Here is a 12,504-nt window from a genome sequence, read left to right as displayed (position 1 = left end):
CAGTCAGTTTGAATGCTTTTCTTGTCTGATTTTTGAAGGCAAGTTGTTTATCCAAGTGAAGTGCTTTAAGATACAGCAAGGAGCATTGACATCAGCAGAGATCAATGAAGGATGATGAAGAGGTCTATTTAATTTAGGAAATGAGTGACTTGGGTCTTTGATCCTATTGCATTCTCGTATTCCCAGAAGGTTAAATTTAGTGCTGCATACACAAATTCTGTTTGACTAAGTTTACTTAGGTTTTAAATATTTGTGGGTTTCTTTTGTTTAGGTTCTCTTGTATAACAAGAAAAAAACCCTAAGTGTTACCACATAATTAGCCTGTTGCTGTGTAAGCATGTGTAGCTCTTTTCAGACTTGAGAGCAGAATATGCAAATTCAAACCCAAATGCATTTCTTTAAACTTTCATACTGTATAAAAGAAAAGGAAAACTCCCTCTGACCCATTGTATACAAACCAGCCTCTGAAATGGCTGAGGGAAATGGCTCAAATTTGAATTAGCAAGAAATAAGTCTTGTTTGGCTCACGTTGCCTACAGTACTTCCATTTTCTGAAAGTAAAGAAAACCTTGTGCAGCCTAATGCAAAAGTGTGCATTTGATTCAAGATATAAAAGTGTAAGGTAAGCCTAAGAGAACATGACGATAAGGCTGAAGTTTCTACCATGCTGAAAGACAATATAATGAAAAATTCTCGTAATCCCTTGTCTAGGAAGGTCAGTTGCTTTGGTATAAAATAAACAGAAATCAAAGCGAGAGGGGTTTATTATTTACATTTCTCTTAACTGCAGCAAGCAGGTGCTAGCATGAGATGAGCTTCGGTGCTTCTTGCCACAGACTCACTTCACCGTGTGTCATCAACCACGAGTTTTAAAAGTGCCTGAATTGAAACACGCATTACGACACAGAAAATAAAATCGAAAAAACAGGGAGAGGAAGGAAGTCCCATCAGAGGGGCAAAAGTACAGCCCTTGTTTCCTTGCACATCCCTCTGCCCCCAGCCGCCGCCACACTCGCACACACTCCGTGCGCGACCCGGGCCGAGCTCAGCCGGGCCGCAGCAGGGACGGCCCCGCACGCCCGCGATGGCTCCGGGGCCTCGCCCCAAGCCCGCACCGTCCTTGCGGCTTTTACTTTGTGATTTTAAATTTGTTTCTTTTAACACCTCCTGCCTCGGGCAGAGCGGGGGTCGCTCCGGGGAGCGAGGGCGGCGCGGCTCCCGGCGTGCGGGAGCGGCGCTCGGGGCCGGGGCAGCGCCGCAGCTGCTCCGCGGCCGCCGGGCAGGTGCCGCAGTGCCCCTCGGACCCACCGGCGGGGAAATACCGCTTCTGGGGGAAAAAAAGAAAAAAAAAAAAAAAAAAAAAAAAAAAAAAAAAGGAAAGAAAGTTAAAAAAAATAACGAAAACGTTAAATAAGTAATAAGTAAGAGAGCGGCGGAGGGCCGGCGGCCGTGTGCGGAGCCGGAGCGGGCTGGCGGGGCGGAGCGGCCCCGCTGACCCCCGGCCGGGCCGGGGCGGGGGCGGGGAGCCCGGGGCGCCCCGCAGGCCCCCATTGGCGGGCGCGGCGGCGGCGGCGGGGCCGGGCCGGGCCGGGCCGGGTCCCGGGCGGAGGGGCCGGCCCTGCCCCCGCGGCCGGCGGCGGCCCAAGGTTTAAAGTGAGAACTTTCTGCGGGCGGCGCCGAGCTCCACAGCCTCGTCCCCGCGTCTCTCCTGTGTCGCCGCAGCAGCCGCCGCCGCCACCGCCTCCCCCGGGCGGGCCGTACAATCCTCGGCAGTGTCCTGAGACTGTACGCCCGCCTCGGGGGCGACCCGGCCCGACCGGACCCCGCTCCTCGCCCGCAGAGCCCCGCGCCCCGCGGGCAGGTGCTGAGCGCGCCCCGGCCCGAGAGGCGGCGCAGGAGCCGGCCGCCGCCGCCGCGATGACAGCTGACAAGGAGAAGAAAAGGTGAGGGGCCGCGGGCGAGGCGCCGGGCTGCTCGGGCCGCCGCGTCCTCCTCCTGCGGCTGCCCGCTCCGGCCGCGGGACTCGGGGGCACTGCCGGCGGGACGGCGCGGCCTCGCCTCCCCCGGCCACGGCTCCTGTGCGGGGGCTCGACCCGGAGCCCGTGCGGGGACCGGCTGCTCCCGTGCGGGAGCGAGTTAGCTCGCCCGGCCCGTGCGGGGAGAGGGGCGGGGGAGCAGCGCCGCGACCCGTCGGGGTAAACCCGCGCCGAGCCGGGCAGCGCCTGTCCGGGACCTGCCCCGCCGGGGGCCCCGCGGCCCGCAGGAGGCGGCCCCGGCCGTGCCGGGCTGCGGGCAGGTGCACCTGGCGGGCAGGGCCAGCCAGCCGGTGTGCGGCCGCTGCCGTGTGCGCCATGGCAGAGCTTGGTATCAGCGAGGACAGAGCTAGCAGGAAACTTTTTCAGTTGAGGACGGGGGTTTTGGAGGTAGCAGTATTCTTAGCAAAACGTGTTTCGTAATTAAAGTCGCTCAGATGGAATTGCCAGGCTATGTAAATATTTCGACACCTCCTCGCTCTAGTCCGAGACGCTGCATCTCCCGCGGTTCGTGGAGCTCCTCAGCTGTCCGCGCTTTTCCCGGAGGGCCGAGAGCTCCGGGAGTGCCCAGCGCCTCGTTTGCTGCTGCCCTTTGAGAGGGACAGACATTCCCACACTGCCAGAGCGACCCTGCCAGAGGGAATCAAAGCAACGCACTGTTGATTCTGTAGTTCGTCAACGAGTGTGTCTTCTCGTTGGTTCTTTCGAACAAACGTCAAAATAAAACTCAGTGGTCTATGACATAGAAGTTACAGGTGGAGATTAAGAGAAGAATCATCTAGCTACTTGTTGCTCCAAAGGTGTAAACAATTCCTATGGACGAGCGGGGGCACAGACATGGGGAAAACTAAGCAAGTGAATAAAGGTCTATGAAGTCTTGTAAAAGGATATGTATTCAGTCTGTTTTATACGGCAGGCAGTCACAAGGATCCGTCGATTATCAGCACAGGTTACTGTTCTGGCTATAGATTCTCTGTATTAGCAATGTGGTTTATAAACTAAGAAATTTGTGTTGCTGTTTGTTGTGCGCACTATGCAGTTGATGATGCAGTAAACTTTAAAGCCTGGGTTCTTGTTTGTTTAATAGCTCCTTTTTTATTGAGTCACCCTATGACAGTGTAATAGGGGAGGTATAGTAGTGTAAATCATGCCTTTTCCATGTAGCTCTGTTTTCCTCAGTTTATCAGACACTGACGTATTAAGGTTAAACAGTTGCCTCAAGTGTATTTTGTTCTAGGTAAAGTGCAGAGTACAAAATATATGTACATTTTATGTCTTACATTGAAAAAGCAAAAAATTATTGTACAGTACAATGTAGTTAGAAAAATGTGTTATAATAGTTTATGAGACAAGAGGGTGAAATAGTGTATAAATTGGAAACACACTGCATTCATTGTATCACCTCTTTTTAATGGGGCACTCAATCTCTTCAGTTTTAACCTCTTACTTTCAAGCAGAGTGAGGGATTGAGCGCTGTCTAGTCTTGCCGGACAGCACATTGGAGTGGTTTGTGGAAACACTCTTCAGATACAGCCCAGGCTTCACAGCACTGAAGTCTGAACCCTGATCCTGACTCTGTCACTGGTTTTAAATATTGTGACATTCAGTGACAATTTTTCTGTTTCTCTCGGAAGTAGGCTAATTGTTACCTGGTTCATGGGATTGCTGCATAAATTACTGTTTGTGGAAGAACGGGGAGAGTGTCATAGGAGGGATTTCAGACAGCTGGCTTGTGGCCCCCTGTCAGTGCTCTGTGGATATCCCTACTGGGGATGTACCCTATGTAGCCTGTCAAAGCAAGATAGTTTTGCTTTCTTAATTTTCCAATACTGTTGTAGAGTAGGTTTATTCCTTGAGTTCAACACTTTGTTTGCTTAATCTCTATCCAGATATGTAGCTAGGATTTTTAACCTAGCTTGCTAATAGCATTTATAAATCACTTTCACAGACAAAAGGTGGGGCGGTGTTACCAGATTTCCAGGCAGCTCTGAAACTACGTTGAGGAGCAGTTCTCTTACTGTTAAACCAATGTTCTAAGGAAGATAATCTTTGATTCTTTTAATGGTCCATAGAAGTTGAAGAACGTCCTCAGGTCCTCATTTGAAGCTCTGTTTGCAAGCAGAAAAGAGCAGTTGCTTTGTTTGGAACAAATGTTATGGCACATTCAGTAGGCTGATTTCCCACATTTAAAGTTAATCAAAGATACAGAGCTGAGATTAATATGATTATTCTTTTAACTTAATTAAAAATTTTCTCTAGACAGTATCAAATGCTCGCTTAGTATTCTGGTAATTAGACACTGGGAGGAGCCATAAAAGGGCATAACACATTTTAGCAAAAGAGTAAAAGATAAGGGAAAAGTATCTGCGATTACTGTGCAGACCAAAAAGTAGTAGGTAAATCCCAATGTAATTAGAGCAGTCTGATATAATATCTTTATGTGTTTTTTAATGATTTGCAAGACACAGGTATTTTGTTAGGAATGGATGCTGTGTTAAATAAATGGTTCTGGATGGATAACAGTGTTTGAGAAAAGTTTGAAACCAGGCTCAGGACAAGTCAAGTACCACTGAGAAGAATGCGTAATTTGGCTTCACCTTTTCAGTTTTGTTGTTACTTGGGGAATTTCATGTTTGTTTTCTGTGTTATATGAAAAATGAACCAATTTTGCAGCTCAAGGTGTTTCTGTGCTAGTAGTCCCCATGTAATATGGTCGCAATATATTTTGTGACCATAACCATGTAATGTTACATAAACCTGTTCAACTTCTTCTGGTCCAGATAGTAAAGAAATGGGATTGTCCCCAGTTATTGTCTAGGTAATAGACTGCTTTCATTTACTCTTTTACTTTGGGCTTTATTTAATGTTGAGCCCCTCTAATGAGATGCTTTGTGCCTCAATTTTCACTGACCGTTTCCTTCAGGAGAGTCGTTTTGCCAAGCTGAGGTCACTCTTGGCTGCTCCTCCTCAGGATGAGGAAACTGTCCTGATGGCACAGCTCTCCAGAGCTCAGGTAGTTGCTTGCTCATAATGGATGTAATTTGGATGTCAGAAAATGTGAGCATTTGGATGTGCCAAGGTGTTAAACTGCAGATTTCAAGAAAGACACAGTCTCAGTTTTGTTCTCCCCAGTACATTTTCTGTGTGTCACTGTTGCCAGGTATACTCTCTATTGCCTTCTATTCTGTGATGATGGTGACAGATGATCTTGTCCTTTCTCTTGCCAGCCCGGGTTGGTCCTTATACTCTTTTAAACCTCACTTTATGTACTTCAGCTGAGGGAGCTTTGAACACTTTCCTTTGCAGACTATTTCACAGATCACTCAGCTTCTTAAAAAAAAATTGTTCAAGTTTTATTATTGCTCAACATCTCCCCATGCATAGCCCACATGTTTTATTTACTTCTGTTTGCTTCTGTGTTCACATCTGCCCTTGAAGTTTTTCTTATTTGGAGTTATCAAAAGGAAATGTGATCTTCTGAATTCCTGGTGAACAATCTTGAAATTGGCTGTTTAGCACATACTTATGGTGTGTTAACATTAAGCAATTTGTATTTACGGTTCAGCACCACAAATTCAAGCACTTCATGACTTGCAGGTCGTCTTGAATGATCCTGGCCGCTCATACCCCTCCTACTTTGCTTTTGCCCCTTCTGTTTCTGTACTCACTGCCCCTTCTGCATTTCTACAGATGTCTGTCTTTTCTGCCAGAGGGTGGCCCAAGGAATGAGGAGGAACAGGCTGCACGCCTGCCCCCGGCTCTGCCTGTGCCTGCAGTGACATGGAGCAGAGGTTGGGCTGAGCTCTCTGGCTTGGTGACCTGGCCTCTTGGGAGCTCTCGACTTCTGCTGCCCAGCTCCTGTGGCTTCATCTTGATAGAGCCAAAGTACTGCAGCTTGATGAAGACTCAATGGCTTTTGCTATGGGAATGGCGTGCAGTGTGAGTGCCTCCCAGTGTGTACCATCCTCCCAAAGTGCTCTGGGAATCTGAGGAGTTGTGCTTCGCAGGGGTGCTCCGAGGGCTTGCTCTGCTTGTGTTTAGCACTTAGCCCTAGAGCAAGTGAAAAATCTGTCAGCCCTTCATAAACACAATCTTTGTGTCATGTCCTTTTCTTTGCATCTTCTGTCACATTTATCTTGTGTGGGTCATTGGGAAAGTCTTGCATATTTCAGGGATTCTGCTAAGTACCAGTTTTGCTTTTATGCTGCGAATTTAGGAGGTCTGTCATGAGTATCAAAAATGGATCTCTCTATATCTCTATCTAATTTTTTTTACTATGATGGATTCATAAACATTAAGTATTTTTGTTTTCATGTTCCAGGCAGGAGCCACTGTTAGGTGTGGTGGGGGCAGAACTCTTCAATCATTGAACTTTTGCTATTATTAAGATAAACATTAGAGTAAGGAAACAAGCAATACAAAGACAGATTGTATTTAAAAATAATTTAAATACACGGAATGTTTTTATTCTGCTAAAGCTATTTGTGAAATGCTATTGTGTTAATTACTCCAATATTCATAGTGACATTTATATCTTAATAGTTATAAATAGTTCTACTCCTAGTAGCTGGCACATTGTCAGAATCCTTTTCTTAAATTAAGAGAAAGTGCAAGTATGATTATTATGCATCTGGCAGATTTTTTCTCATTTATCATTCTTGTGCTCAGTTTGCTTAAAAGGCAATAAAAATAAAGTGATTATCTGGTGAGGATAAAACCTTGACTGCTTATATAGGAAAAAATAACCTCTTTCTTACATTTACAGAGCTACTTTTCATGCAGACTCTTTCTGAAATCTGTAAAATGGGAAACTATTTTACTGTGCAGTTGGAAAGTAGCTTAATAAACTACAGTAGGCCAATTGGCTGATAAATAACTAGTGTTCCAAAGTAACTCACTTAATTAAGCTCTTTACTTCTTGAGCTCAAATCTAATTATGATTTTGGTTCTTTCCTCTGTGACTTTATTTAGGTCTAGAAAATTTAGCTGAAACAAAATCTGCCACAATAAATTTTGATTAAATGGACATATTTGGGCCTGAAAACAGTTAGACTTGTCATTTAATTTACTTGACTGTTGTTACAAAGCCTTTGAAGTTGGATAGCGTCTCCATTATGCTTCTCTGTTCATTGCTTTATGTGACACAGCAAATATTCAATACTTATCCTATAGAAACTCATCAAATGTTTTGCCAGACAAGAAGCAAAGTTGCTTTAGTTGAATTTTTATGTCTGATCTTCAGTCAAAGAGGTGCCCTGGTCCTGACCCTTTCTCTCTGTGCTAATATGTGGAATCAGCAGTTTTCTTGGATTTAGGTGAATGTTTAGGGTGTTGCCTCCAAGAAGATTGTCTGAAAAATTTGGAAACTTTACACATACTTTGTTAGCCTGTGGGTGGACGACTAATACTGGCTTATTGCAGCCTTATGAACAAATTCTGTGCATTTGGGCAGGAGGAAAAACACTTTTTTGTTTTGTTTGTGCTCTCAAGTATGACAAAACCAGGATAATACAGCTCCTCAGTGGTTTTGATTCCTAACGTAAATGTGTTGAACCACCCCATAAGTTGCAAATGCTGCTTCATTCTGCTGTGTATGTATTTATGCACTGATTTGCTTTCAAACAAACATTAAGTAGCATGTGTTTTAATCTCAAGTATTTGTGGAAAATCTGTAGGACCAAACTGACTGTTAGGTTAAAGAGATTTCAGCAGCATAGTGGTGTTTCCAACAAGAAACATCTCTCAAACTGCATCTTGCCTGGCTATTCCTCTAGTCTCTACTTCTTGAGGCAGATCTCTAAATCCCAGCTGTGACCTGCATGAATGAAACCTCCAGGCCAGAATTTGGACAGACTGTAAAGCAGGACTTTGATGGAGAGAACAACTGGACTTATATGGGATTTGGCTGGGATTTGTTTGCTTGGATTTTTCATGTATATCAGTGAACAGTGATGAGTGTCCTACACTGCTCTCTGTTGTCTGCCTCATTCTTTAAATCCCCCCTCAAAACAACAACAACAACAACAACCTCAGTAATTCCTGGTTGTTTTCACCTCCTTCTCCACAGCCCTGGCAGAACCAAAGGTTGAAGCACTGAAATATCCCTATATATTTGGCTATAAAATACTGTGTGCATTGAACTACTTCTACAAATAACAATACTTATACAATAACATTTTGGAGCTGGAAGAGTGTGAGCAGTCTCTTCTTGTTTCAGGAAATTATGTTATCGAAGGAAAAGCTAAAATTAGAAGAGATATGGGGAGCGTTGTGTATGGTGACTTTTTTGAGGGGGGGGAAGTGGTGTGGTCGGGTTTTGTGTTTGATTTTTTTTTTAAACAGAGGAGCTCTCCTAATGGATGAATCATGTGGGTGTGACTTACGGCACTTGATAGCAAGCAGTCTGTCTGAAGGTATATGTGTAATAAGATTACTGGGATCATTTAGAAATAATTTGAAATGACTGAAACGTGAACTTAATCTATTGTAAATATTTGTTACTCATTATCTAATATATCAAAATATATTTGGTTAGAGTTAGACAAATGAAGGTAAGATTTAAAGTGTAAATTTTGAACAATGGGCTACCAAGCTCTGGAAAAGCTGCAGATGCAGTTGGTGAATACTTTCTGTAAAACAAATATTTTCTTGGAAAATAATTTTCTAGAGCACAAGGGAAACAAGAGCTAGTGTTCTAGTTTTAGCTAGACTAAAATGAAGGGATAGGGCTGAGAAATTGCTAAGACATATGGAGACTGCTGAAACATTTTAGATTAGACTTCATTTTTAAAAGGTTTCCTGTGTTGCACTATGTTGTTAATTGAAAGCTAGATGTTTTAAATTAGTTTGAATGAGATTTAAGTAATTATTAGTATCTTGCTGATTTAAAGATTTTTCTTTTTTCTTTGTCTTTCTTTTCTGGTGTTAGACTTAATTGGGTTTTTTCTCACATCTTTGCTGTACTGAAGTGTACAACACACATAGATGTGTCTGGTTTGGTGGCTTGACCTCAATCAGATTCCTGTCTTCCTTTCGGGAGAAATCTTCAAGTTTATCTGCTAAACCAAAATATTACGTATTCCTTTTACACTATTTATGAGGCCCTCATCACTCAAAGCCTTGAATTCAAAAAAGTCCCAGTCTTTCAAAGACTGCAGTCGCTTAGACAAGTTACCAGGTCTGATGAAAATACTTAGTCGTCTTTGGCTTTGGTTAGGCAGGAAGTGTGACTTGGCAATGACAAAGGTCTTCTCTAGCTTTGGTTATGTGAACAGCTTTTTAAAGACTGTAGTATAATTGAAAACATAGCAATGCAGGCCCTCCATAACCCCTCACTGGCTCCTGACACGACAGACAAGAAAGTCAAAATATGGGAGAGATGAAAACAGCATGTTTACAGAATTTCTAACTTGTTCTCAAAGGACTGATAATTTCAGAGCCATGTTCTTGAAAACCTGCCTGCGTATGCTGAGAGATAGAAATGTTTGCCTTTCCCAGGAAAGCAATTGCTGGAAGTAGCAGATACAATAATATCTTGAAATATAGTCATGCCAGGTGATACCCACCTTTGGCCTAGTGTATGTGTTTTCTTTATGTTGTCAGCTTCTGAATCCAGTATATATATATTATTTGATATACAGAAAGTGGTTTCAGTTTAAGAACACAGTTCAGTGGCCTGAATAAGTTGCATGAAATCTTCAAATTGTGCCCTATTCGTCTCTTCTTAAAAGGGGAAGCTGGTGCTCATTTGTTTTTTTGAATTTTTTTAAATCTGCGTGGGAAAACATCCATGAAGGGCTCATAATTTTGGTGCAATTTGTCTGATGTTTTTCAGAATTTACTGTATAATATTATTTTTCATTTAAGATATATTCATGCTCTTGTAAGACAAATATTTGCTTAGGTAATAAGCTGAAACAAATATGAAGTGAGATGGTTATTAGGCAGCTTTTATAAAGGTGGTGGAAGTATGCATTAAAGAACAATTCCTTGTATTTTGTTTCACCATTAGCATATCTAAGGTATTTACTGCCATAAAAAGGGGCTTAAACTCTTGGTATCACAGTTGTAGTCGTTTACACTTGCATTTGTATGATAAACTACAAAGCAATCCTATTCAGCCATTGTGTTTGGGACATTCTCTGGCTGCTGTTGGTCTTCAGCCCCTGTCTGTTCATTCACAATTGTATCACCCTCTCTGCCAGTAAATTCTAGGTATTACTGGGTACTTATTGTCAAAATACTTCAAAGATCTTTGAGACATTAGGAAACCACCCTACTCTGTATTTCTACAGTTGTAAATAGGGAATGTTGCTAGGAATGTGCCCAGCTTTTAGCTGCCTGTGCAACTTGTATCCAGCAATCCTTGCAAATAGCAAAGTATCTTCTGAGATGATAAGCATTGTTGTTCCTGGTTAGATTTTTGTGTGGCATTATGATGAAATAACAAACTTGTTAGCTGATGGCAATGACAGTGTCTTCAGACCCTTAGGTATTTATGGCAAGTATTAAAGCTGATAGGAAGTTTGCTTAAAACAAAAATGGCTTTTGAGTGGTGTGTGGAATGTCAGCATCATGACTAATTCAGTGAATGTGGAGAGCCTTGGGGAAAGGGTAAGCATTTTGGAATAGCCTGTGTGTATTGCCTTCACCATATGGTCTTTGGAAGAACAGCAAGGCTTTGCCTACTGCTGGCTTTTCCCATTCCTCCTCTCTTGCAGAGGAAAACCATGACAAATGTGGCTCTTGGTCTACTTCTTCTAGTTATCCTCATATTGACCTGGGAGAAGCAATTCCTGTTGCCCCGTAAGGTTGTCTTGCATATCAAAGAATGCAGAGAGTTGGAATTGGCCAGTTCTTGCGCATGGGATGGCTGACTTTTGCTGGCAGAGGAGGAAACCAATGCCTCATCTAACCGAAGACAGATAAATAGGCTTGGTCTTAACAAAACAGTGTTACTTATTGCTTTTAAGGGGAGGCAGACATTTGGGGGTGTTGACCCCCTTTACTGCTTAATGCGGCACTTTTATGTGCCTGATGAGGTGGAAGGTGTTGCATTTCACTGAGGGAACATAGCTTGGTTCAGCTGCGGGTGGGCTGGTTTTGTGCTGCAGCTGTAAGATTATCAGTTTGTGTTAATAAATCTGATTCTTGGGGTTTTTCCCTGTGAATGATTTGAAGGATGTGTTTATTGCCATTACTAATCAGAGGAACGTTTTTATGGGAACATCCTTTCTGTGCTCCAGTTGTCTTAGTGCTTCTACTGGCTTCTTTACGTAACAGCAAAGCCGTATTTATGTTCCCAGTGATTCACAAAAGGGGATTATCCCGTTCACTTAGGCATGTGCTGGCTTGAAAATGAAATAGAAGCAAGTGCAGATATCTTGAGGGAAACTTAATGCTGGTGTTTCGAAACAGCCATTATTTCCCATTTAAGAAAAACCAACCCCCCAAACCTACTTTTGTTTGTCAGCTGCATTACTGGCCCGAACAAAGCCTCTCTGGCATGGGGACCTGGGCCAAAGTGCAATGAGGCTGAATAAAATCATGTTTTGGATTCTGTCTCTTGAGCTTGTTCACCACTCTCAGTAGAGCTGGCTGTGAAAGTCGCGTCTGGTTGCTGACCTGGCTGCTGAACAACAGCTTCAGCAAGTGGGTCTGGCCTCTGCAGTTGCTTCTTCTCCTTTCTCCTCCATACCCTCTCCAAAAGCCTTTGCTCAGCCTGACTCTTTATTTTGCTGGGTACTCAGGGCATTGCACTGATCCTGTAGCCTAGACAGTGTAGTGGTACTGGTCACTGTAGTTATCCTAGTTCCCCACTCTGGAAAACTATGATGGTACTACATCCTTCCTTCCACCCTTTGTCTGTCTTATTTATTTAAACTGTAAACTTTTTTAAATAGAGTCTTTCTATTTCTATGCCTAATACAATGCTGTAGATACGTTGGCAAGAAGCTTGTAGAATAAACTGAACTTGAAAATGCTTTAATAGGAGGTTGTCAAGTGGAAGGAGTTTGGTTATCTCTCACTCCTATATTACCTGGTTAATTGCTTTCTTTACTGCACCACTCCATATGATCCCTCAATATGTAGGTTACACCCACATGCTGACGGGTGACCCACACCTTCGTTTGCTTCACCTTTGAATTTGTCCTCCTGTCATATAAGATCCATGTGCAATTTAGACGCCCCGAGCAATTGAGAAGGTGGGGGTGTTGATGGCGGCAGCAGGAGATTGCGACACCCTGAAAGCATCCCAGAGATGATAAAAACCCTTTATTCTTTCAGATTTCGTCATGGAGCAGGTAGGTGAGCAACCCGTGGGGCAATAGGAGTGAAAAGGAGGACTTGACGGTCATGAAAAAAAGTGGTCTTTTCTGCAGATGGAGAGTTCAGCAGGGTTCCAGCCAGCAATCATTTGCTCTCAGCTTCTTTGAACTGAGAGCTCTAAGAAAGTAGAAGAGTGCTGACG

General features: G+C 43.6%; 1 protein-coding gene across 3 annotated transcripts in view; it reads left to right on the top strand.

Moving 5' to 3' along the window:
• The first annotated feature begins 1,566 nt into the window (after positions 1–1,566).
• Positions 1,567–12,504, top strand: part of EPAS1 (endothelial PAS domain protein 1) — a 76,011-nt gene continuing 65,073 nt past the window's right edge. The window contains exons 1-2 of one of the 3 annotated variants that reach the window (XM_066316073.1): positions 1,586–1,943; positions 4,957–5,046. Coding sequence is in view for 1 of the 3 variants with exons in the window: in XM_066316069.1 (XP_066172166.1) it covers positions 1,918–1,943 (26 nt within the window). In the remaining 2 variants the exon portion in view is untranslated. Of the gene's footprint in view, positions 1,944–4,956; positions 5,047–12,504 lie in introns of all 3 variants that reach the window. The other 2 variants (XM_066316069.1, XM_066316075.1) reach the window with 2 other exon arrangements.

Source organism: Sylvia atricapilla, chromosome 3 (genome assembly GCF_009819655.1).
Source record: "Sylvia atricapilla isolate bSylAtr1 chromosome 3, bSylAtr1.pri, whole genome shotgun sequence".
In the NCBI taxonomy this organism is placed as follows: Eukaryota; Metazoa; Chordata; class Aves; order Passeriformes; family Sylviidae; genus Sylvia; species Sylvia atricapilla.
Note: the sequence above shows the minus strand (reverse complement) of the source record. Positions and strands in the feature narration are given on the sequence as shown.